Source organism: Plecotus auritus (assembly GCF_963455305.1).
Source record: "Plecotus auritus genome assembly, chromosome: 4".
NCBI lineage: Eukaryota > Metazoa > Chordata > Mammalia > Chiroptera > Vespertilionidae > Plecotus > Plecotus auritus.
This window is the reverse complement of record NC_137775.1, coordinates 165332190-165359737: the sequence shown is the minus strand read 5'-3', so window position 1 is coordinate 165359737 and position 27548 is coordinate 165332190. Positions and strand designations below refer to the sequence as shown.

At 38.9% G+C, this 27548-nt stretch overlaps 2 protein-coding genes across 8 annotated transcripts in view; one reads left to right on the top strand and one right to left on the bottom strand.

The window, feature by feature from the left end:
• Positions 1-27548, top strand: part of SGCE (sarcoglycan epsilon) — a 205178-nt gene that overhangs the window by 73177 nt on the left and 104453 nt on the right. For 2 of the 7 annotated variants that reach the window (XM_080666760.1, XM_080666758.1), the window contains one exon: positions 9918-11352. In XM_080666760.1, coding sequence (XP_080522886.1) covers positions 9918-9931 — 14 coding nt within the window. In that variant the 3' untranslated portion in view covers positions 9932-11352. Of the gene's footprint in view, positions 1-9917; positions 11365-27548 lie in introns of those variants that run through there. The other 5 variants (XM_080666764.1, XM_080666753.1, XM_080666761.1 and 2 more) reach the window with 4 other exon arrangements.
• CASD1 (CAS1 domain containing 1) overlaps positions 25304-27548 on the bottom strand; it is a 45483-nt gene continuing 43238 nt past the window's right edge. The window contains exon 18 of the mRNA XM_080666752.1: positions 25304-26760. Within this exon, the coding sequence (XP_080522878.1) occupies positions 26494-26760 (267 nt within the window). The 3' untranslated portion in view covers positions 25304-26493. The remainder of the gene's footprint in view (positions 26761-27548) is intronic.

Sequence of the window (27548 nt, the reverse complement as noted above, 5' to 3'; positions counted from 1 at the left end):
TTCTTTCACCAGGTAGGGAAAGTTTTCTGTCATTATTTCTTCTAATAGGTTTTCAATATTTTGCTCTTTCTCTTCTTCTGGCACCCCAAAAATTCAGATGTTGGTACACTTAAGGTTGTCCCAGAGGCTCCTTACACTATCTTCATATTTTTGGATTTTTTCTTTTTGTTTTTCTGGTTGGGTGTTTTTTGTTTCCTCATATTTCAGATCTTTGGTTTGATTCTTGGGGTACGTTGATCTACAGTGGAGTTTCTGTATATTCTTTATTTCAGACAGTGTATGCTTAATTTCTGACGGGTCCTTTTCCATTTTTTTGGCATTCTCATTAAGGTCCTTGAAGGTCTCACTAAGCTCCTCGGAGGTCTCATCAAGTTTCTCGGCGGTTTTTAGAAGATTCTTGAGTAACCTTATAAATGTGGTTCTGAACTCTATGTCGTCCATTAGTTTGCTTTCCTCCATTTCTCTCATTCGTGACATGTTTCTTTGTCTCCACATTTTGCTGCTTCCTTATGTTGATGGAGTGGCTTTGTGTGGTAGGTGACCTATAGGGGCCAGTAGCTCAGCCTCCCCAATCACCTGAGGTGGACGCCTTTGGTACACCCCTTTGTGGGCTGAGTGCAAAGTCTTGGTGTAGTTAAGCCTTGATTGCTGTTGGTACACTGGGAGGAATTGACCTCCAGGCCAATTGGCTGTGAGGACCCGCTGTGTCTATAATGGAAGAACTGCTGCGCTGGAGACACACTTATGGTGCAGGACTTGTTTCAGTGAGGCTTTGGTGCTCACTGAGTCTGCCTCTTGAATGTATCACTTATGGATGTGAGGAGTTGAAATCTGGTGTCTCACACTGACCACTAGGTACACTGGCTTCTGGATCTCCAATGGGGTGCAGGTCAGCTACTGTCTGAGGTCACCCAGCAGGAGCTACAGCAAGAACTACAGTTTTCTCCTCTTTGCTTGGGATTTGGAGGTTTTGGAGCTGTCTGACCCAGGCTGCAAGTTTGCTAGGTTAAGCTGCGATAGGGCAGGCCATTCATATGCTAAAGCCGCTGCTTGGAGCTTGGGTGGGTTTGTAGGTTGTGCGGGGCGGGGTCTCAGGGTGTGACTAGGCTAGGGCGTGGCAAACAGCGATGGCTGCCAGTAAGCTGGCTCTGCGGCTCTGCGTCTCCGACTGTGTCCCCGTGTCCCGCGCCCCAGCACAATAAACAATTGTTCCTGTGTGCAGCCCTGCAAGCAAGCCTCCCTCACTTTCCGACCCCACGGCAGACAGTCCAGCTTCTCCCCGTAGGAGTTTGGGTCCCCCCCGTCTCCCCAGAAATGAGTTTGGAGTAATCGGGAGCTTATCTCCCTTCGGGTTGAAAACAGCAGCGCTTTCAGTCACCCGTCGCCAGCTCGATTCGCGTGTCTCCGTACCTCAGCTTTTCAGCGCTTGTGCACCCCTCAATGCTGTTTGCTCTTTCCTTCTAGTTGTAGAACTTCCACTCAGCCAGCTTTCCCGTGGTTCTGGGTGATAGACATTCTGTCTTTTAGTTGTAGTTTTGAAATTGTTGTGCGAGGCAGCAGTTTAGGTGCTTACCTATGCCGCCATCTTGGTTTCTCCTCTGTACCATTTTTTTTTTTAAATCATCACCCAAGGATATTTTCTCATTGATTTTTAGAGAGAGTGGAAGAGAGAGGGAAAGATAGAAATATTGATGTGAGAGAAACACATCGATTGGTTGCCTCCTGCACAAGCTCCGACCAGGGGCCAGGCCGTAGAGGAGCCTGCAACCAAGGTACGTGCCCTTGACCAGAAATGAACTAGGGACCCTTTGGTCCGCAGGCCACTGCTCTATCCACTGAGCTAAACCAGCGAGGGCTTTCTAACCAATTAGGAATGAAATTGATTGCTTTTATAGGTAAATTCACAAAATGCACAATACAACAGACATATTGAATTAGTTTGGTTGTCCCCCCCAAAATACACATTCACATTGTTCATTTGGGAGGTGATCCCAGGAAGCCAGAGTGTGGAAGTAGAATGAGGAGGTTAGGAGATTCTGAAGGAAAGCCAACAAAAAGTATGTCATTGATCTGGTTCTTACTCTAGAAAGCAGAACTCAGTCCTACTAGAGGTCCTCTAATTGTGTAGAATGCAGCTCAGAATTTCCTTTCCAAGTAACAGGAGAATTAGACTGTCATCCACTGACTCACCATCCTAGAGTTGAAAGTTGCTCTAGAGAGCATGAATTCCCTTGCACTTGGGGGCCTTGGTTATGAGCAGGCTGAGCAAGATCCCAGTGCTCTGGAGAAGTTGGGAGGTGCTATGGAAACTTGAGTTGAAAAACTCAGAAAGAAAACTGAAGAAGTTATTTAGCAAAATGTCTTGATCCCTTGATGGATTTTGCATAGTATCATTGACATCCAATGTTAAAAAGGCAGTTACTGTATTGCTAGTACTTCTTAGTTGGCATTTCACTCTGCAGTGGGCTGAAGACAACTTGTGATATACGTGAGATTACTATATAAAGAAGAATCTCTTGATGAGTTTTTTGCTCTATCACTGAAAACTTATGAGAGGATTGATTTTTCGTTTGGGGAAAATTATTTGTGAGCTGTGTGGATATGACAAATATATCCCTGAATTCACAGTGGCTTAACACAGTAAAAGTTTACTGGTCACTCATAGCCCTGTGCAATTGCGTCAGTCTTCTTCTATCTTGTTGGCTATACACCTGACACACATGGTATCCAAGATTTCTGTAGGAAACACAGTGAGAGCTGAAAGAAGGGTCATGCTGAATGTTTATAAGAGCTGGGCTTCAAATGGCTTCTATCACTTTCGTCCATCCTCCGTTGACTGGTAAAGTCATGTTCCCCAAACATAACTGCTATTGATACTATGAAATGTAATCTTCCTATGCACTCAGGAAATGGTATGGTAAACATGACCATGTGGACTGGGCAAAACGTGTAATAAGTGCTTATGGACTAACAGCTGTACAAGGTGGGTCAAAAGTAGATTTAGAGTTGTGCGTATAGAAAATAATACAGTAATTAATAATAATATAAGAGTAAACTCTGTGTTCTGTATATTCATAAGTATGAACCTCCTTTGCCCCACCCTGTATATAATGATGAAAAACATACTTACGTGAATAAGTAGTTCTATCATCCCCAGTGACCTAAAATGTGAGTTAGAACTTTTAATTCAGTGGAAATAAAGGCAACAACAGCAGAGAAACTGCCTAGATATAATAATCAAGGTACGGAAACTAATTTTGAAACAATATTGCACTGGCTTCTTATAGAAAAATATGTGATTATAAGTTCACAATCTTTGCAATTCCCAAATCTAAAGATCTTAATGTTTTTATAAGTTCATAACAAATCCATTTCATGGTAGAACCTACCTAAACAAAAATCAAGATACTTATTTTGTCTTTCTTAATTCTTCTTGGTGTGATGTTATGCTATAGAAATTTTTACATATTGTCCTTACCCTACAGAATATGTTATATAGTATAAGGAACATAACTTACATTAGTTACATTTATAAAATCTGAACACAATTGAATACTGAAATATACCTGGTCCCTAGAGTTTCCAGTAATGTATTGAGGACTTCTGTTGCTGATTTTATAAATACTATGTTTAATTTGTATAAGATTTTATATGATAAGCTTCTTTTTATTACCTAATTTGGAGTCTCTCTGTGTGCCTAAAACAAATTAAGTGGTCAAACAATGAGGAAAGACTAAGATAAACTTGTCTCACAAAATAATACATCTCTGTTTCTTTCCCACCCCCAAAACATATAAAAATAGCCTTATTGAAGTATCAAGGTCATTTTATTCATTTATTCATTGAATGTTATTTCGGACTTACTATGTTCTAGGCATTGAAACGTGCTTAGGAAGTAAAAGAGAAATAATGTGTTATGAAAGAATAAACAAGGTTTAGTGCACTGTCTGGCACTAATTGGTGCTAAATAAATATTTGCTGAGAAAATCAATCTCATGTCAGTTACTAAAGGTTGGGAAGGTTAAAGAAGTGTTGTAATAGAGAGTGGGGAAAGCAGCTACTTATTAAACGGTTGAAATAGATCTATTTTAAGAGAAAACATTTAAGATAATATTGAGAGAATGATCATGAGCCAGTCATGCTTAGCAACCTGGTCAGATGAAAAAGCGAGAGCGTGAATGGACCCAAAAACAATGGAATGGAGCACAGTGGTTGTAGCCTCTGCCCAACATCTGTCAGTCTTTTTCCTGGCAACCTTCCATACGTTCCTCAGGGCAGCCATTCCCTGCCATGCTTTCAATCCAGGTGCTTCCACTGGAATTGGCTGCATACCCAGCGCAAGATATCAGGTCTGGTGAATCACACTGAATCCCTCACAGGGTTCAGACCTCTGACCCAGGAGAGCCTGGGAGATCTGTCGATTCTCCTGAGGCTGCTGAGAGAGAGGAATGTGCTCTTTCCTGATGGACTTGAATCAAGGCCAACAGAGCACAAAAGAGGGAACCAACAGAATGATCAGAAACCAGTTCTTTTTGTGCTGTAGGCGGTGGAGGTATGTTTTCTGACGCTCAACTCTCAACAATGTGAAGGGGCTCTGCGTAGCTGCAGCATTTTGAGTGAGAGGGAAGTGGGATTAAGGATAATTCAGGTACAAATGTATCAAACCAACACAGTGTACACCTTAAACTTCCACAACATTATGTGCTAATTATACCTCAATAAAAGTAGCAATTAAGAAAAATTAAGTTGTATTGAAAATGCAAAAAAAAAAAGCGCCAATAGCTTTAAAAAAATGTGTTTTAGAAAAGATGATTCTGGAGATGGAAACAGATTCCTTTTAGTCTTACAGACTTTTATCAAGGAGTTTGGATTTTATTCTAAGAGCATTGGAAATTAAACATTTGAAGTAGAAAACTATCATGATCCAATTTATATATTTATACATATTTTTTACACTTTTTTATTTTATTTATTGATTTTGGAAACAGGGATTTGTTGTTCCACTTATTTGTGCATTCATTGGTTGATTCTTGCATGTGTCCTGATCAGGGATCAAACCTGCAACCTTGGCATATCAGCAAAATGCTCTAACCAACTGTGCTGCCTGGCCAGGGTCTATTTTTAATTTTATATTTTTAAAATCATTCTGGGTCAGCAAAAATGATGAAGTAAATACAGCTGAAAATTATCTCCTCCTCCATAAATGAGAAAACTGTCTAAAATGGTCAAAATTAACATTTTCAACACTCTGCTAGTTAACCAAAGGCTTAGAGCACCTGGGGACAGTTTACCTACAATAGAGTCTAACAACAACAAGAAGCTTCCTGGCATTTTAAACTCACCTCATCCTCCCCTCTCCTGCTCCAAGGTAGCTTTGCAAACAGCCACAGTAATGATAAAAACCCGCAGTCTGGTAGCCAACGAAAGAAACAGAATGAGGTTGGGGTGCCTTCAAAATCTCTTTCCAGGGCAATTGTCATTATGTTACCTGCCTGGTGGTTCCCTGGCAGGCTGTCTTTATGTACCTGACTCAGAGCTCACCCCGTCAGAAAAACCTGGGACATTTGGTGAAAACAATTAGAGGCAAATGATGATCTTCCCAGCTGTCTGAGGTGCTGGATAACAGCTGGGAGGAGGGATGGGAGCAGAGGAGTGATTCTGCTGTATTTTTGGGGATGATTCTAACTCTTAGAACCATCTTCATGTCTAACCACTATGCTGTATGCCTGAAACCAACATATATGATATAAACTAATACCCCAAAAATGTATACACACACTTGGAATAATTATAAAGGCAGTGTTTATTAAATTAAATTTCATGTTAAAGTTGAGCCATCAGCTGTTAAAGTGTGTATGCATGTTTTAGGGGACACCCTGTATACTGAGTGTCAACTGCAATGAAAAATTAAAAAGAACTTGAAAAATGAATCCAGCTGTGTGCAAAATGAATACATACTCAAGTGGTGCAGGTAGAACTCATGTAATTGGATTAAGTGTTTTGACTATCAGTTTGAAGGTAAAAACAACAAGAACTATAAATAAATAGTGTACTCCAGTAAGTTAGGGTGTTTGTTGTTGTTGTTGTTGTTTTTACTGTGGCATCGTTCACAATTCTGAAAGCCAGTTTGTCTTTTAGGTGCAAATAAGTAAAGATTTTGTGGATAATGGAAGCTGTGCTTGTCACCTTTGGAGAAGGCACTTAAAACTGGAGAGGGGAAAGGCACAAATGAACTCTGTAGTGTGGGAATGGAATCAAAGGGATCGGTATGAGCCCATTGTTTTAATAAACAGAAGATAGAAGACGTGTGTGTGCATACATGCAACTGCATATTTTCTAGTTCAATCTACTGAGAGAGCCTAGGAGAGCAAAGGCCCACATCACCTGTCAGCCAGATCTTGGTTTCTGGGAGCCAGGGCTCTGAGGGAATGGCTGATTTCAGGGCTGGGGCAGGGAAAATATTACAGCAACTCAGGACCTCTTCTTAAAATGCTCAAAAAATAATGGAAGTTTATTAAAATAATTGAGGAGCTGGCTAGAAGAGGCTCACACTGGCCGAAAATGAGACAATTTGGTTAACAAAATAAATGTAGTACTGTATTATAAATAATCCTATCTAATAAAAAAGTAATATGCAAATTGACCATCACTCCAACAGACAAAATGGCTGCTCCTATGTGGTCAAAGATCCTGCCCCCATGTGGACACAAGATGGCCACCACAAGATGGCCAGCAGGGGATGGCAGTTAGGAGGAACCAGGCCTGTAAGGGAGGGCAGTTGGGGGTGATCAAGCCTGCAGGGGAGGGCAGTTAGGGGTGACCAGGCCTGCAAGGGAGGGCAGTTGGGGGTGACCAGGCCTGCAGGGGAGGGCTGTTGGGGGGGCGGGGACCAGGCCTGCAGGGGAGGGCAGTTAGGGGTGACCAGGCCTGCAGGGGAGGACAGTTAGGGGCAATCAGGCTGGCAGGGGAGTGGTTAGGGGGTGATCAGGCTGGCAGGCAGAAGCAGTTAGGGGCAATCAGGAAGGCAGGCAGGCGAGCAGTTGGGAGCCAGCAGTCCTGGATTGTGAGTGGGATGTCCGACTGCCCGTTTAGGCCCGATCCCGGTAGGAGAGAGTGCAGGCTGGGCTGAGGGACACATACGCCCATGCATGAATTTCATGCACCGGGCCTCTAGTGTATATAAGAGTCCTTGAATCTATACTGATATGAATGAATGAACGCTTTCTTATAGCAGGATGCCCAATAATGTGGAAGATATGATGGAACTATAAAATCATGATTTTTGCAAGCACCATAGAAATACCTGTTTAACAACAGAACCATCTTACCTAATAAAAGAGAAACATGCAAATTAACCATCACTCCGCTACACCCACAGCCAATCAGAGTGAGTATGCAAATTAACCCAACAAAGATGGAGGTTAATTTGCATATGCAGGCGCAGAGCCGTGTGAAGCCTGCTATGAGGGGGGGGGGTGCGGAGGGAGCTACTGGAGTGGTACTCCAGACGGAAGTGAGAACTTGCTGGCTCCGGGCGGCCTGGGAGTGGGGACTTGCCGGCTCCCAGGTGCCCGGGGAGTGGGGACTTGCCAGCTCCCAGTAGGAGCGGGGACATGCCAGCTCTGGGCGGCCCGGGAGCGGGGACTTGCCGGCTCCCAGCGAAAGTGGGGACTTGCTGGATCCCGGGTGGCTGGAAGTGAAGCCAGGGGCCTATTCTTGCACGAACATCGTGCAACGGGCCTCTGGTAAATATATAATTATGTGGAAACCAAGATCTGGGCACTAGACTCCCAATGGACAGAGATAGAAAATATATAGATGTATATATGTATACACACACCTTCTATGTCTATAGTATAGTAGGATATTTACATAGTCTCAAAATCTCTCCTTACATTGTTCCCCTTGGCAACCACCATTCTACTCTGTGCTTTTATAAGTTCAACTTTTTAAGATTCCAAATATAAGTGAGATCATGTAGTATTTGTCTGGTTTTATTTCACTTAGGGTAATGTCCTTGAGGTTCATCTATACTGAAGCACGTGACAGAAGTTCCATCTTTTTTAAGGTGGCTAATATTTCATTGCATATCAATATCACACATTCTTTACCATTCATCTGCTGTTGTGCATTCGTGTTGCTCCCACCTCTTGGCTATTGTAAATAATGGTGTAGTGAGCATCGGTGTGCAAATACCTCTCTGAGATCCTACGTTATCAATATATTTTAGCAATTACATGGGGGAAAAAAACCAGTAACTTTTTATAACTCTGAAATTAGCTCAAAATAAAATTATCTGAAAAGAAAAGTTCTTAGAAATAGCACCCTAACTAAAATATAAAGAATGGCTAAAAGGGCAAAAAGTTAATGCAGAGGAAGGAAAAGGAACTATCCAGGAGTAGAATGGAGGATAAAAAATGGGTAGAAGTGTTTGTTTTTGAGAACCGTTTTGTACATAGAATTGATAGGATTTGCTGATATAGTAGAAATGTGGGGAAAGAGGAAAAAAGCTGACTTCCAGAGTATGGCCTTAGTTCCTGGGTGTATTTTTGATGCATTTACTGAGCTTGAGAAGGCTGAGTAAAGAATAATTACCAAGGACAAAATCAAGAGTTTCATTTTGAACATTTTTTTTTTTCTGGTTAAAAGGCCAATTCTCACTAGAGTAAAGAGCAAGGTAGCTGGGCCATCTCAGAAATGTCAATGCCATCTGCCAAATGTTTGTGTATATAAGTTTGTGGTAAGTCTCTGAGACAAATGTAATTGGCTACAACAGATAGTCTTAGTAAAATGTTAACTAGGTATGTATACAAATGGTGGGTAATATCTATATCTGTGCAAAGTGTTCAAAGGTTCTGTCACGTTTAAAGATAATGGAGTCCAGGGGTCTTGTTTTAGGTGAATGTGTAACAAGGGGCTATCTTAGACAAACCTAAAGGAGAGCAAACACATTTCAAAAGTAAATAGTAGGGGGAATGGCCTAATGTATCTGTGGTGACTCCTCATGTGAGAACATTATTGAAAAATTGAAATGAATACTTAAAATCGCTCCCTCAATGTGTTCGGGGATTTGAATTTGAGATCATATGGTCCTAGGCCAAGCCAGGTAGTCAGAGTCATTTAGACAGAAGAATTCTTTATTGACTGTCCATGGAATTCCTAGCGATACACAGCAATGTACACTAATGCCACATTTTGATAGATGGTAATCATGGATTAGAAGCTTAAGGTCTTTCTTAAAAGAGTTCTGATCTATCATGTCCACCAACTCTGCATCAGAGTGACTCACAAGCCTGCAAAGTCTACTTTGTGAGAAATGCCAAGGGCCTAAAAATAAAAAATGGGACAGGAGATGTAGCCTTTAACTAGGTTATGCTATGTATATTATTTTTTGATGTGTCATTTACTGCTACAATTCTGCTGGGTAACAAACCACTCCAAAAAGCAATAAGCATTTTATTTTAGGTCACTGTGGGTCAACTATTTAGGCTAGGTTTGATGGGAAGTTTCTTCAAGTCTAAGTTGGATTTCCTCATATGTCCTGGAGTTGGCTGACTACTGGCCCCTCTAGGATGGCTTCAGCTAGGATGGTAGATAAATTGCGTTCTTCCCAATTTATCGCATTTAATTGGACTGGCAAGGAGATGATCTCATAGCATGGCAGAAACACAGACAAGAGTAACTCAATCATACAAAGGATTAGCAGGAAATGCACCTCATCTTTCAAGCCACTCTTTGTGATGCATTTGCTAATATCCCATTGGTCAAAACTGGCTGAGCCCTAAATCTGAGCAGCAGAAGAATATAAGATTACAGGGTTGACTGTGAATATGTGGTGGCTATTCACGGAGACCACTGATGCAATCAATCTACCATAGTCTGCACACGAGCCCTGATTATTTATGTTCCTTCCACAGGCAAAACACACTAACGCCTTTTCAGGACTCCAAATTCACATCCAAACATGGCAACAGCTTACAAAGTACAGAATTTTATGGTCTATGTCAGGCGCAGATGGTTCTCCTGGGATGTGACTCCTCTTGATATGGAGATGTATACTAAAACTGTGAGTAATATGCCCCACTCCCGGAACCCAGCACAGAATGGTGGGACAGGGACTTGATAAATGCAATGGATGCTTTCTTAAAAAATGAAGGCTTAGGGGACACATCACAGTCATTGATTTGTTTTCAATTGCTGTACAGAAATTTTCACAAATTTAGCAGCTTAGAACAATACCAGTACAAATGAATTATCTTACAGATTCCATGTGCCTGGAGTCTGGGTATGGATTTGGTGAGTCCTCTGCTCAGGGTCTCACCAGGATGGAATCAAGGTGTTGGTCTGGGGCTATGGTCTTACTTGAGACTTGGGATGCTCTTCCAAGCTCACGGATTGGTGGAAGAATTCACTCCCTCGTGGTTGTAGTACTGAAGTGCTTGTTGTCTTGGTGGCTATAGGTTGAGGACAACCTCAGTTCCTTGCCATGTAGTCCCCTACATTGATGTTTACGACATGGTACAGTAGTTCCTCCTATCTGCGCTTTCACTTTCTGTAGTTTCAGCTACCCAAGGTCAATCATGGTCTGAAAATATTAAATGGACAATTTCAGAAATAAACAATTCACATGTTTTTTTAAATGCACGCCATTCTGAGAATCATAATGAAACCTTGTATCATCCTTCTTCATCCGGCCTGGGATGTGAGTCATCCCTTTGTCTAGGGAATCCACGCTGTATGCAATACTTGTCTGCTAGTCACTTAGTAGCCATCCGGGTTATTAGATTGACTTGGTGGTATCACAGTGCTTGTGTCAAGTAATCCTTAATAATGGCTCCAAAGCACCAGGGTAGTGATATTGGCAATTCAGATATGCCAAAGAAGAGCTATAAAGTGCTTCTTTTAAGTGAGAAGGTGAGTTCAGTATAATAAGCTATTTTGAGAGAGAGAGACCACATTCATATAACTTCTATTACATACAGTACATTGTTACAATTGTTCTATTATATTCTTAGTTATTGTTGTTAATATCTTACTGTGCCTAATATAAAAATTAAACTATATCATAGGTATGTATAATGAAAAAGTAGTACAGGGTTGGACAACAGTAGGTTTATAGTTGTTCATATGGAAAATAATACAGTAATCCATAAATAATACAAGAATAAACTCTGTGTTTCACATACTCTACTTGTGCCCACCCTGTATCTAAGCTCTGGGAAACCCTCATACATAGCCAACGAATTCTTTGAGGGAAAATAATGTTTTGGTGGTTGAGTCAATAGGAGAATGAAGCCATAATTAGTCATTTTCAGTCTTTCTCTTAATAAAATGCTGATTTTTTTCTTTATCAATACGTAACTTAAAGCTTGTCTTTTTCTTGGTAATCTGTAAGTGTTCTTTGTATAGCAAGGATGATAACCCTTTGTCTCATTTTACAAATACTTTCCCCAGTTGCCACTTGTCTTCTGTTTTGACTGATTATAATCTTTTAGGTAAAAATGTTCAAGCTCAAAATTCCTTAGTCATTTTGATTGCCATCTTTCCCTCCAACCACAATGCATCTATGAAAGGAGAGCAGAAAGGTGGGAATGTGGGTAAGAGGAGCTTTGGGGTGCATGAAACAGAGAGGTGCAGCCCGCCTGCTGCGGAGCCCAGAACAAAGATTACTCTCTGGGGCGTCCTGCATCAGAGACTAGCTTGGTGTGTGGACACCCAGCATGCTCTCTGTTGGCTGGGAGCAGCCCAGCCGAGCAAGGAGGTCGATGCAAAGTGCAGGACCTGGAGCATGTCTGCTGTTTCCTTCTGTACGTCGGGTTCTCTTGAAGGGCCACGTGAACGGGGCTTCTCCACAGCCATCACATGCACCCCTGGTGTTGGACACAAACCCCCCTCCACATGTTTTCAGGGAATTTGTCCCACCTGATTTCCATGGGCCACTCTTTCTGAAAGTGAATCTTAAAAAGAGAGGTTCATAGGACAGACCACAGTCCCTCTCGCTGCAGTTAGTTCCATTGCTAACTGACTGAATTCTTTTTGCCCTTAGCTATGCAGGCTCATCTGGAGTTCTGATCCGAATTCTCCTTCCGGAAGGGTCTGAGCTCTTGGTAATCCCTTGTCCTTAGCAGTGACTATAGGACAAGGGAGTTCTGAGTAGAGCCCAGTGGATTAGCTCAGTTCCACATACACTCTCCCCATCGGCAAATGTGTAAACACAGCCCCTCCCAGGATCACTTACCCCTTTCCAAATGGGGTCCCTTTTTACGTGTGGGTCCTCACAGTGAGGTTTTTGAAAGGAGATCTGAGCAGCACACCTCCCTAGCCACCACAAAGGATAATGAGAGAAATGTTTGTACTCAATGATGATAAAGAAACCCAGAAATTGCCTGGCCAGTGTGGGTCAGTGGTTGAGTGTTGACCTATGAACCAGGAGGTCACGGTTGGAGTCCCGGTCAGGGCACATGCCCGGGGTTGCGGGCACGATCCCCAGTAGGTGTGCAGGAGGCAGCCAGTCGATCGATGATTCTCTCTCATTATTGATGTTTCTGTATTGATGTTTCCTTTCCTCTCTGAAATATATATATATGTGTGTGTGTGTGTGTGTATATATATATATATATATATATATATATATATATATATATATATATATATGAAACCCAGCAAACTGGCAATAAAGTTTTATGAGAATTGATAATAAAATAAAAAGAGTTTTAAGCAAGGAAAGGAGGGAAAATACAATCTAATTTTTATCTAATCTCTGATACAGAAAGAGCTTAAACAGATATTGAAACAAGGAAGCAAAATGTATACAATTATAATACTCATTTATTAAAAGATATTTCTCTTGATTAAGAGAAATGCCATAAGTTAACAGGCGAATTAAAAAAAAATTAAAAATAAACCTACTTTTAATAGTCTTAAATAAAAATCTCATAATTTTATTTATATTTATTTAAAAAGGCCAAGGTTTTCTCCGACTTATGGTCAGTTTGTAATTTATGATTCCATATGGAACATAGCTTCAATTCCATTACTTTGGGCTCTTATGTAAATAGTTTAACTTGGAGGGCACTTTAGGAAGCAACAGTGCTCAAAGCTGGTCATTCTGTGGGAACTTGATGAGTTTTTTTCCTTTTTTCTTGTTGTAACATGCCACAGTGGGTTTTTGGTTACACCTTCCTTAAACACTTTTTGGAATAAAATGATGGAGTCTGTGCTACATGGAGGAGAAATCTGGGCCATCAATGTTCCATCTGTCTATGATTAAGAGCACATTCCAAGTGTTTTCTACGGAGCTCCTTGGCCAGGTCTCTCCCGCCCCGTGGCTCCTCCCGGCCTGGCAGGCAGCAGCCTGGGTTTCTGGTTTCCACTCTGCCAAGAAAACGTTTCCCTCTCTGTCAGTTAATGTTTAAATTTGCACATTCAGTCAACCAAAGAGAATAGCTAGCTGAACTCCACACCTCACCACCGCGGTTTTACACTTTCACGTGTGTCTGCCAACTATAATATTTAGGGTTACGACTTCCATCCTATTTTGTGTTATTTTGTTTGTGATCATTTACTGTGATGATTTATTTTTCTCGTTTCGAACACGCTGCCGTCATCCAGGTTTTATTTCTTTTCTGCTGATGTGGACCTTTTAGACCTCGCTTCTACCCTTCCAGACGTTATCTTTCCTTCTTCCCTCGGGGCTAATATTATCGGAGATGGGACGTGCAAAAGGGACAGGCATAGTATGGGAACAAAAATGAAAATTGCCCATCACTTCCCGCATGAAGCATGTGTACACTTCATTTTTGGCAAGGTACTAGCCTCGAAAATACCAGTGGAGTTATAAGGGGAGATCGAAAGGAGACACCAGAGGGCTGGTAAGCCTCTCTCTCAACATTCTGGTCATCTTTAAAATACCAGGGGAGAGATGTGGCGATAGCAGAAATAGGAATGTACGCTGGCGCCAGGCCGTGTCCTGTGGCGCCCTCCTTCAAGGTCATCTTCCTTCATTATTTCTTTTTGTGCACTTATCTTTGAGTAGGGAATATGTTTAGATGACTTAAAACCCAAAGATACAGAAAGAGCTTAAAGGAAGATAACGAAAGTTTTATTTTCCTCCACTGCCCCTCCTCAGCCTAATTGTCATGATTACTGCTCCCCCACTACATGTAGCCACTTTCACTAGTTTTTATGTGTTCTTCCAAAGTTCCCTTTCACAATACAAAGAAATAACAATGTGTGTTCTCAATCCCCCTCTCAACCTAAAATACACCATGCTATCCGGGTTTTTGTACTTTTTAACAAACTTAGCAATATTCCTCAGAGATCTTTCCCTTTTGATGAGTCATTTTCGTGTTCTTTGTTACCATAGCATAGTGTTACATGGCATGAGGGCCACATCATCAATGCCCCATTCTCTTATTAGTTTCCGTATTGATCCATCATTTCCTCATTAATAAGGAATTAATGAGTTCCAACCAGTTACTATTACTAATATTACTACAGTGAATAGCCTTATTTATGTCATTTTTCTACCAATATCAGTATTTGTGTAAGTTCCCAGATGTGGGACTACTGGGCCATAGGGTATGTGCGTTTTAATTTTGATATTTACAATAAGATCACCCTCCTTAAGGGACCCCAGCAATTTCTACTTTCACCCAGCAATGCGCCCATGCTTGTGTCCTGCGGCCCCACAAACACAACATGTGTCAGGCGTTCGCTTTTTGCCATATACTTACAGGAATTAATATTTTTATTTTTGTGAAGAGTTTACCTATACTGCTTGCCCATTTGCCCATGGGTGGCCCTTTTCTTACCAAGTTAGAGGAATTCTTTAAGTGTTTGGGAGATTAGCCCTTTTTCTATGATATGAGATAGGCAAATAGTTTTTTTTTTTTTCAGTCTGTCTTTGCTTTGTTTATGGTGCTTTTGCTTTGTGAACAATTTTCTTAAAATATATAGGGTGGGGTAAAATAAACTGATGAACAAAATAGATCCAGAGATATAGAAAATGGAACAGACTATTGAATAGCAGTGGGAAGGTGGGGGTGGGAAGAGATCAACCAAAGAACTTGTATGCATCTATGCATAACCCCTGGACATAGGCAATAGGGTGGTGAAGGCCTGGGGTAGGAGGTAACGACAGGCTAGAAGGGGTGCAAGGGGGGAGGAGAGAGGGGACATATGTAACACTTTCAACAATAAAGATTAAAAAACAAAAATATAAGGTGGAGCAAGAGTAGGTTTATAGTTGTGAATACATGACAGTTTATTCTTGTATCCTTATTTATTAATTATTGTATTATTTTCTCTGTTAACAACTGTAAACCTACTTTTGCCCCACCCTGTATTATCTGCTCAGAGAGGCCTTTTCTGGCCTTTGCATTGAAGGGGCCTCTTTAACATTGCCTTCTCTTAGGGCATATGCAAAAGGGGGCAAGGAGGGAAGTAGTGTAACCTATCTTGAGCGGTCTCCTCAAAGCTCCTGCAAGTTCCATCTTGCCACTCTCTTCTCTGCCCAGGCTCACTGCCCTGCCCCAGGCCACAGACTGGAAATTCACAGTCAGAGCCTCCTGCTTCCGTGTGTAGGGGTAGGTTGGGGGCAGCTTTCACTCTTCTGAAGGGCTAGGAACACTGGAGCCACAAGAAACAGGAATTTTCCTGAACCCTCCAGGAACAATGGGCATTGCCACCACATTCTAGTGCGGAGTGCACATCTGATTCACGGTCCAAAAGGAAGCCACTTGACCAGGCCAGCTGCTCTCAGAGCAATAGCCGATGATGTGGCAGTAAGAAGCAAGTATCCACAGAAGAGGTCACCGCCCTGTCCTCAGGGCAAATGTGTACCAACATCTTGAGGCTGTGGCCTGGCATCTGATCCTCAGAGCAGTAAGCTCCAAAATGGAAACAAAATTGACTGTTAGGGAAGGAATCAACAGATACCGCTAGAATGGTTGGAAATCTTAGAAACAAAAGCATTGTTTCTAGGGAAGAGCATTGGCTGAGGAGAAAGAAGATAACGCGGTGGGAGCAGGAGAACTCACAGCCTCGTTTTTATGAATTGTGGTGAACTGTGAACAGTTGCTCTTCGGGCAGCTATGAGCTACCCAGGGTAGGCCTCTATTGCTCATCCTGACTGGTGTGGTCTGAAAAAACACTTAGGACCACCACACGGCCTTGTTCCAAAAAACGGATGTAAGACAGCTCACAGGTAGTGAGCTGGTCAAAATATAGCCAGATAACATCATCTGAAGGAAATGAAATGGAAAAAGGGGCCAAGAATGAGTAAATAATGCAGACCAAAGTGCCTGTTCTCTGGGATGGAGCACAACTTTAGTTGTAGCTTTTTATCAGCAAACATGAAAAGCCAGCTCAGTGTCCATAAGATAGTAGCAAATGAACTGTGCAGGAGAAAGACAAATATGCCGATACAAAGTCCAACATGACATTGTCCTTGAGAGTCATATAAAGAGGCCATTGTGCAATGTAATCAACATTCTTAGAGTTGACACAATGACGAATTTCATAAAACTGCTTTGTAGAGTGCCCTCAATGCTGACCAATGGCTTCAAACCAAAGAGAAATTCTAGGATTATATAATGAAGATAAACGTACAGATGGACTTTGCTAGGTGTTAGCCTGGCTTAATTACAGGGTACATTTTAAAGGATCTGAGGAAATGATAAAAAGCAAACAGAAAATCCTTAATGTTCCTTTATAAATACCGTTTGCTACAGCCAAACCCATAGCTGATAGACATGAGGTAGCTTGGAGTTCAATACTGAATAACCTACACCTGGAGTTCAGTATTCCAGGGACCTAGGACAGTGGTCGGCAAACGGTGGCTGGCGAGCCACATGCGGCTCGCGAGCCGCAGTTTGCCGCTCTGTTGACTAATGAGTTTGCCGACCACTGACTTAGAAAAAAAGTGGTCTTGATAGGACATTGAACCAGTATATGAGGGACATCTTTTGGGAGAAGTTTAAGAGTCCAATAATCAGTAGTTTCTGAGGGAATACTCTAGAGCTCAGCCAAGATTCTCTCTAGGAATAAAAAAAAAAATGAATATGCACACTTACACAGACAGATGGGCCATTTAGTTTCCAAATTTCTGCTCAGTGTAACTGAGTGTTAATTAATATTAGTCTGGAAAATGTGTAAGGAAGGCATAACTAAACATAGGGGCCATTAAAAAATCTCCTCCCCCAACTCCTGAAAAGCATCCATAGAAAGCTCAGCTCTGAGTATGGTGACTTCCTGATGTTCTTCCAAGTTAAATTATTTGCATTCATAATGAACATCAAAGTATCTGAATGAAGTGACTTTCTGTATAGAATTAATCGAAAGCTAACTTAAATTTGGAAAATATTAGTATCTTGTGTTTTTTTCCTAAACTCTTAAGAGCTCTATATATACTCAACATATTAAATTTTTGTCAAATACTCGTGCTAAAAATTTTTTCCGCTTGTATTTTTTCTCTATATCTTTTGGCATATTGGTTTTAAATTTTTATGCAATGGAATGTAGCAGTTCTGGTTTTACCTTTTGCTTTATCCCTAATGAGTCTTTCCTCATTTGGAGATAGTCACATACATTTTCTACTTTGTATTTGACAACTTTAAACCCATTAATCATCTTAAATGTCTTTTGGTATATAGAGTAAGAAAGGAATTTACTGCTCCCGCCTCCATTGTTAAGCAAATGTCTCAGAACTAAAGAATATCTCTACCTTTCTCTAGTAATGTGAAATCAAATTACCTTATTTTAATATCTTCTTTTAATTAAAATGTTTCTGTTTCCTATTCTATTAATCTATATATTTTTGCATCTATTATTCCACAGTTATAATTAGATACTTATACACACTGTTCATAGTGTGTAAAATATCTAATTGGACAAGTCCTACCCCTTACATTACTCTATTTAAATTTTTTCTTGAATAATCTTGCCAGGTATTATTTCTTTATAGTTTTTCACTTTAAATTTATTTTTATTTTTAAAATATATTTTTATTGATTTCAGAGAGAAAGGGAGAGGGAAAGATAGAAACATCCATGATGAAAAAGTATCCATCAGCTGCTTCCTGCACGCCCCCTACTGGGGATCAAGCCTGCAACCCCTGTCTGTGCCCTGACTGGGAATCAAACCATGACCTCCTGGTTCACAGGCTGACGCTCAATCACTGAGCCACCCCACCGGGCTCCACTTTACATTGTGTAGTCTCTGAGAAAGTGCACCAAGTACTAGACTCCTCAGACTTCAACAAAATGTTTTTTAATCACTGTTATCTTCCAAGTGATAGTGTCCTGAAGCAGGGATGACTTGGAAGGAGGCAAGGAGAGGAAAAGGTGGGTTCTTATTTCTACTGCTCTCTCCACACCAGAGATGATGTCACCATTTAATTCCCGGTTTACCTGGGAAAAACATCTTGCCACTCAGCCTATCTAGTGTCACAGAGGAGAGTCTATTTCTTTTATTAGCAGGACTTTGACCCTATAAATTGTCAAACAAAACAAAAAAAACCAGACTGGCCTACTTATGAAAAAAACCTACAGTAAAAAATCAAGTATTTACTGTGAGTAGATAGAAAGTAAAACAAAGAGGGCTAAATATTTTTAAAAGTTTCAGATATAGAATCAGACTTCATTTTTATTGTATGATGGCATAAGCCTTTAATACAACATAAGCATTTATACTATTGGAGATATTTTAAATTGAAAATAAAAAACAAAGGAAAATAAATTTAGTTATGACATTTTTTTCTTCTTGGTTTATCTTAAATTTGGAATAAATGTCAATACAAGTTTTTTTATTAAGATGTAAAATGGCAGATTTTTCATTGAGATGTCCAGTACAATTTAATCTTTGAATCCTTTAAAGACAAGGGGTATTTGATTTGTTTCGTAGTCCCCAAAATTCTTCATAATTATTACTTTTGAACCTTGATAAAATACCAGAATAACAGTTTTTATATTTTAAGGCAACTATTCCTAACATGTATGTAGAATTCAGGTATTCCAATTTTGTCATATTCAGAGTCTGGTACTATTATCTATGGCATTTCCATAGCTGCCACTTGAGTCTCTCATTTTTACTATCACTATTCATATTAAAAGGTAAAACAAACAGTGTTATTAATTTTTTATAAGAATTAAAACCAAAAAACTTTTCTAGAATTCAGTCTTCAACCCCACAATTTTGAAATGTAATTGACATCACTTTCTTTTCTGGATACCATTTTTCCCATGAGAAAAATGAACCAGAATACACTTTGCCAAGTAAGTTTTCCCAAATAACAATTATCCTAAGAATGAAGAACAAATTAGGTCATATATTTTATTCAGTCATTTTGAATGTCTTTACAGACAAATATTCAAACTGGTAAGATGGGGTGTATTTTCAATCAAAATCAACTCTCTTTATTTCAGCCTTTGCAGTTAAGCTAACAAGGTCATTTTCTCTTGAATGATGTGAAAAATTCAATCTCTATAGTTTCAAAAATCTCTAGGTATGGTGCCACCTAATCTCCTACCATACAGCAGGCTCCCATGTGGTACATCTAAATCATCATGCAAAACATTGATCTGTCTGTAATACATGCCATAGAACACATTCAGCTTGTATCAATGACTATATCCAGAATGCATTCTATTTTTAAAGTTTTAGCATAAAGTCATTCCTAGGGAATGAAATGAGTAGACTTGAATTCCTTGTGAAAAATCACTAATTTTAGTTTCATTTTATAAGTCCAGGAATCATCATAATAGTGCTTTGTTATATTTATTAGTTATTAACTTCATTAATATTAATATTAGCCTATATCAAACTTTAAGATTTTCTCAATCCAATCAATCATTAAACCATTTCCTTATAATGAACCTGACATAGGTGTGTTTCTGAGTTACATTAGAATTCTCACTAAAAGCCCAAATAAATTTAACTAGAGTTATTAATATCTGAGCTCCCACAAATTATACTTTTAAAGTTCTCAACCATATCTCCATATACTAAAGGAGATAACAGTTTCCCCAATTAGTCTTCTATTTTCAAAAGATTATTTATTTTTGGCACGTAATTTCTGCTACAGTCAATGGATATGCTTTTAAAACTTACCATCTGTTAAATGTTTTTTTCATTTTTCCACTAAATATATATCTGAATTTCACAGCATTATGATTTTTTTAAAAATTTATTTAAATTCAAGTCTTATTGAAATTTCAGGCTTTCATTTAATACATTAATATGATTTTACATATACTGGCACTCACATATACATTTGTGTGTTTACTGGCAACTGTTTTTAGTGTTTATTTCACAATGTCTTTTTTAAAGTAGTATTCTTTGACATAGTCACACTTTGACTGTTGAACACAGGAGTGTTTTTGATTTCCACTAAAAGTACAATCTTTCTTTTTAATATACATGTTTTTCTTGGTTTATCTTTTTATCTTCCTACTTTTGATTGTGACATGAGTCCAAGAAAAGTAGTTTTCTACTATAAGAAAAATAATAGTGTAAATGCAATGACACTTTCTTGAATAGAGCAAGAAAATAAGTAATGATAAGACCCACAGTGAGTGGAAGACTTACGCTCTACTTGGCAGGCTGGAGCTCAGCTCTGCTGGTAGTTACTATCAAGAGAGAAAGACCATCACCTGCTGAGAGCCACTATTTACCTGGCTACATAAGTGGGTTAAAAAATTCTAAATAACATTATGTAAATTAACATCCTAAATACCAAATCAAGCATATCTTTAGCCTCTTGTGCAAATGGCTAAGGAAAAGGAAAAGTATTTTCCCAATTGCCTTCTCATTTGCAGGGCTGCCAAACTGCCTTGAATGGTGTCGGTATTTGACAACATTTTTTTGCAGTATTCATTAATTCATTCATTACAGCAAATAATCGAGGCATTGTTCTAGAAGCTGGGGATACCATAGTGAATAAAAGAGAAAAAAAAAATCCCTGTCCTTAGAAAGATTATGTTCTAATGGGGGAGAAGATGAATGATAAAAGGTATGTAAGTAAAAGTGTAAGTTTGTCAGAACTATGGAGACAAATAAAGCTATTACAATAATGCAGGAAAGAGCTGCTGGTCTTTTGGAACAGGGTGATCACATTGGAGCTGTAAAAGTGGTTGAATTATTGAATTATGGCTATATTTTGAAATTGAAGCTGACACGATTTACTAAAATATAAGATGTTGGTGTGAGAGAAAAGAGTCAAATTTCTTAAATTTGAGCAACGTGAAGGATGTAATTGCCATTTATGGAGGAGAGATTGTGGGTGTTCTCATTTGTTTTGGCCAGTAGTGAGAAAGCTTAGTTTTGGTTTAGATTTGTTAAATTTGAGTTGTCTTTTAGATAGTCAAATGGTGATATAAATTAGGCAGGTTGTTATTGGAGTTTGAACTTCAGGGAAGGGGTTCAGGCTGAAGGTATAAATCTGGTAGTCATCAGCATAAAGTCATGTGACTAGGTGATACCATGTAAGGTGCAAGTGTGGAGAAGGTCTGAAGACTGAGCTTTGGGATTTGCAGTTTAGAGGCCGAAGATGGGAAAAAGACCCAGGAAATAAGACCTTGAAGAAATGGCTACCGAGGTAGGGAGAAAACAGGAAATGGTGGTCTGAAAGCACAGTGAAGGAGGATGGTTGAGAAAGGAGGTAGTGAATCAACTGGGTCAAATACTGCTCACAGGTCAAGTAGGGTGAAGACTGAGGACTGAGAACCGGTCATTGGATTTAGCAATGTGGGGATGCTTGCTGATCTTGACGAGCACTTCAGGTATGTGGAATAAGATAAAGGAGGCGGCAGCTTTGGAAAAGCAAGAGATAGGGGAATTTTGTTTTTAAGATGGGGGAAATAAAGCCAGAACTTCTTAACTGATCGTCTTGACCTTGGGGTTGCAATCTTACTGAGGGAACTGAAAACAATCAAACAAAAAAACACACAACAAAATAGTGAGACCAGGTAATTAACATTAGAATAGTTTAAGAGGATTATAAATTATTGGTTTCACAGAGAAGGTGGAGTTTAAATTCTACTTAAAAATATAAGTTGGATTTAGATAGGTGAAAAGAAATGGGGCAAAGGGAAAAAAAAACAACAGTATGACATTTGAGGAACAGCAAGATTGGCCTGGCTGAAATTCAAATTAAAAAGAGATGGGTGATAGACCTGGAGAGCATTGATGCCCAGCTAAGTTCTGCCTTTATTATTTTGGCGATGAAGATGAAAAGAGTTAAATAATCCCATCTCTGGTAGCTCTAGAATTAACAATTAAAATCTTGTTAATAGTTTTGTGATTATTTTTAGGAATTTTCACTAGAAAATTCTCTCAAATGTCTTCTTAATAAGCACCACTAGGTATTAGTGAAGTTAAAGCTAAAACAACTAGATAATTTAAATATATTACTCTGAAGCATGGAAAAAAAAAAAGGTTGCCCTATACGATAGAAACACTTAAGAACCACAAATTTCTTTTTAAAATGTTGATTGTATCCCATTTTTTGTGCTCTGGAATGATATTTTATAAATAAAATGTAAGATTTAAATGATTTCTAACTAATCTATTATATATTTTATAGCTCATAATATCCCCAACTCTAATTTTGGAAAATAGTCTTTTGTTTGTACTACTTTATGGATGTAACTTTTAAGGAAGTTTTATGATATTTCTAATTCATATCATGACACTAGAAGAGATTTCATGAAAGGCAAATATAAATTTAAAGTGCTTTTCAAATATGAGTTATCTTAAAAAGTTTTCACCAATCCTCAAAATCATCCTAAATATTACCAAACTTATTATTTAGAATTTTTAAACAGTTGTCAAGATCAATCCTGCAGGTAACTAACCAAGTGTTTCTTTCAACAAGAAAAGCTATTAGGTTGAGCCACCTGAGCCTGCCAAAATTTCTATCATGTGTAGGTGAAAAATGGTAGCATATTAGCGATTTAATACTGTTCAACATAAAAATTTCAACTGGGCTCTCCCAAGGTTTTCTAGATTGGTGAAAGTTCATATCTAAAGGGGGAGGGACAATCTAAAGGGAGTGGCATTTTCCTAGGAAGTGCACATTCTTTGAAAAATTGGCTTTTATTAAGTATCTATTACATAGAGGTTCTATCCTAGGTCCTATGGTTTTATTTAGCCTTAATGGTTCACAATCTAGTAAATACATGAATACAAATAGATGTACTTATCATTAAAGTTAACTTTACCAAGCTTAAAAGCCCCCTATGCTAACATTTAAAATGGTTAAGCTTATTTGTGGAGGGAAATAAATCTCCTATCTTTAAAGTTTTAACTGGTCAACTTATTTCACAACGAAATGGTAGGGCATAAAAGTTATTTTATACCAGCACCTAAAGCAAATAGTAGGATCTAGTTTGTAGGTATAGTGAATGGTTTTAGGTGAAGCTCTGGATTTTTAATGCTATGTTGCCTATCCATAAAAATGGGTAGGTTTGGCAGTGGTCGGCAAACTGCAGCTTGTGAGCCACATTCGGCTCGCGAGCCGTGGTTTGCCGCTCTGTTGACTAATGGGTTTGCCGACCACTAGGATAGGGGCTTAATCACAAGGAACAACAACAGCCTGTAATTATTGGAATCGAGAGTCTAGGTCAGTGGTTGGCAAACTCATTAGTCAACAGAGCCGCAGTTTGCCGACCATTGGTCAAAGGAAGGATTGGTGTAAATTTGAGGCAGGCGAGTACCTTTTAGGGCCAATAGTAGAGTTCTCAATGTGATTTATATTATAGGAAATCTGAGTTTAGAGAACCTCTGTGGCTTTATCTCAATTTCAGTATCCTATCTAATAAGAGTAATATGCAAATTATCCATCACTCCAAAACACAAGATGGCTGCCCCCATGTGGACACAAGATGGCCAGCAGGGGAAGGCAGTTGGGAGGAACCAGGCCTGCAAGGGAGGGCAGTTGTGGGCGATCAAGCCTGCAGGGGAGGGCAGTTGGGGCAACCAGGCTGGCAGAGGAGGGAAGTTGGGGGCGACTGGGCCTGCAGGGAAGGGCAGTTGGGGGGGGGACCCAGGCCTGCAGGAAAGGGCAGTTAGGGGCAAACAGGCTGGCAGGCAGAAGCGGTTAGGGGCAATCAGGAAGGCAGGCAGGTGAGCAGCTGGGAGCAAGCAGTCCTGGATTGTGAGAGGGATGTCCGACTGCCCGTTTAGGCCCAATCCTACCGGGATCGGGCCTAAACGGGCAGTCGGACATCCCTCGAGGGGTCCCAGGTTGGAGAGGGTGCAGGCTGGGCTGAGGGACACACACCGCCCCCCATGCATGAATTCTGTGCACTGGGCCTCTAGTATCTAAATATTCTGTTAAACATCTTTTCCTGAAGAATGGTATGACTGAGTAAAGCATCTAATTAGTATCTGAGTCAGAGCAGAAAAAATATGAAAACATATACCATATACAGATGTTATCATTGTGGCAACTTCCACCATATTAATCTCTTATCCATAAAAACTCAAAGAAAATGAATAGAACATATTTTAATTACAAATGCATTATATTTTAAGTATTTTATATAACTATATATAAAATAAAGCAGTGGGGGATATTAAATAAGAGCATGTGATGAAGAAGGAGGGTTTACCAGTTAAGTTTTAGGCTTGAGTTCAACAAGGAGAGAAACCGTATCCACTCTTAGGTATCATTGTTGGAGACAAAAGTGCTTCCAAAACCAGAAAAACTGATCATCTTTCTTCTTCAATTGTTTCATCAGGAAGAATCTTTTTCAGGTGACAAAACTTACAAGCTAAATTAAAATGCACTCTACTCACTGGCAAGCCACACCAGCAAGAATAATGTGATCACAAGTACTTGGAAGTTTTTGATTTATAACTATACTATTCTCTACTTATAAGGCTGCAGTCTAGGAGGCAGAGCAATGAATCATTACAATTGTCTATCTGGGAAATGTCAAAGATTAAGTAAGGGCAGAAGAAGAGAGAAAAGAAAAGAACACACATTTCTGTCTTAGAAATAGTCCTCAATTAATGAGAAGATATCACTAGCACATAAATCCAGTGCTAAAGAAATATTAAACTTTTAAAATCTTCAAGTAAAACTACTAATATATCATAATGCTTAACTTCCTGAACAGATTATTCTCCAAAGCTCTGATAACTAAGTTATTCCTTTTTCAACTATCACAGTGATCTACACTGAGTTTGAAAAAGCAAATTTAAATTGAGAAAATGAATTAGACATTTAAATCAATCATTAATGGATCCAGCTTTTTAAAAAAAGAACACACAGTTTAATTGATACTTTGCCATACAAAAATAAGCATCCACAGAACGTTTATTTACTGTTTAAATTACTCCATATTTCATATACAATGAACAGAAAATATATTTTACCCCACACATAATAAGAGCAAACAAGTGCAATCTTTCAAACATTAAAAGTCGTAATAAAATCTGTACAATAGATAAATAAACTTATACCTCAAACAGCTGTAACAACACCAAACCAAGCCAATCCAAACAAAAAACATATATTGTCCAAAGTCACCAGTTTACTTAAAATTCTACTGAAGGGCATCCATCTCAATCGTAACAACTTGAATCTTTACTGGACTGCACAAGTTTAGATTGATAAATATTTTTAAAAAATGGGAGGGAGTAATAAGAAAAAAAATAACTATAAAGAACTTTCCAAACATTGGAAATAATATACAAAATTAGTCAGGGGAAAACATATTAAATGGATCCACAGGGTAACTAGTATTATGCTGATATAGTTTAAGGAAAAGAAACAGGTGAATGTTTGAGTTGGAAAGAAAATTTGGCCTTTTTATAAAAAGAAATAATAGCATCAACAATGACAAAACCCTGTAATGGAGCCTAGAATAACTCTGTGAGACCAAGTGTACAAAGATTTAGGCTTGTATATCTGAAAATCACAGTTAGAAAAAAAACCATGTCAGGAAACAGCAACAGAACAAGAACATATAAATTAAAGGCATACTGTTCATCACTCCACTTCATTGCACATATGGCAAGAAAACAACACTGTAGTCATTCTTGAGAAAGTTTTCAATGAAGTAGGAATTTCCACGATGAATATCAGTGTAGACAATCTTATTATCACAAATTTAGTGAATACAAAACAGTGTGACACTAAGCTAATTAAATTATCTATGTTTTTTACTGGAAAGGCAATTATTTCCCTGCCTTCATATGTTAACTTAAAATCACTTATAAATGGAAATATAGATCCAGTAGAAAAGACTTTTCACATGCAATCCTCTACAATGCACTCTGCTTCATCAATTTTTTTCAGTATTTCACATCGAATATGTACATTTTCTATATATTCAACCACACACATTCAACAGACATCACTGAGCTGTCCTCTTACTGCACAAATTTTTATTTACCTATACAATTATATCTCAAGATAGATGATTTTCTCCTCTAAGCAGGCAACAGTTAGATTGAAGAGTTTAAGTTTTTTAGAATTTTAGCAACTTAATATCTTGATTTATCTTGAATGGATGATAAGATGAGGAGTCCACAAAAAAATGCAGCTATACATGCCAACCTTTTCAATAGAGATGAGTTATCTTTAGGAATAATGATCTGTGCAAGATCATTAGTGATCTGAGAAATTTCATGTGCCACACAAACGAATATGAAAGTGCTGACGATGATGTTGAGCATGGGGTTTCCAGGTATGAGTACTAAGATGCCCCTTGTGTCTGCTGCCAGCCATATGTGATATTGGCAAGTAAATAGCTAGGAGGAAAAATATTTCAAGTTAGATATGTACAGAAGGTCCATGAATATAACACAGTTTTTCCTAATTTAAACATCTGATAGCATAATTACATTAGCAGACTTCTCCAAAACCTTTCAATTCTGTTTCACTGCTGGTTCTGAAAAGCCTACTGCAGAGTCCACTCTCCAGAACCCCTACTTGCGGGAGCACTGATTCAAAGTCCTCAAGAAACGAACCACAGGGACCTTCTAACTCTATAAAATTCTTTGTATGGCATCTGTCTTTGCAAGACAGTTGACAGATATCTGGACTCCCGTATTCAGACCTCAAGTAAAGAATGTCTCCGTGTGTGTGTGTGTGTGTCTGTGTGTGTGTGTGTGTGTAGCTACAAACCTTTGTGTGTCCATATATGTATATATTTATGAATGTTTATGTAGGTATACATTTTCATTGGAAATAGCATAGTGTTTAAGATGTCCCCATGTTTGCTATGTATGGCCAAATGCTTCAGATCATATTCATATGTTTCTGAAGTGTATTTCAAGTTCCATGAGTATATATATTAGATGATACCACTATTTATTTTTATTGTGATTACAAATGTGGTTCTTTCATCACATTGCTTCAAAATATCAGTGTAGAAATATGCTTAAGCTACTTCAACAAATATGAAGACTATGACATTTCTATATTTTAACAGAAACACTAAATAATAAATTAATTCAGTTAAAGTTTATAAAACTCTCATGCTTTAAATATTAAGGGGCATACAAAATAAATATTCTTTAGTCCACTGAATGACTTG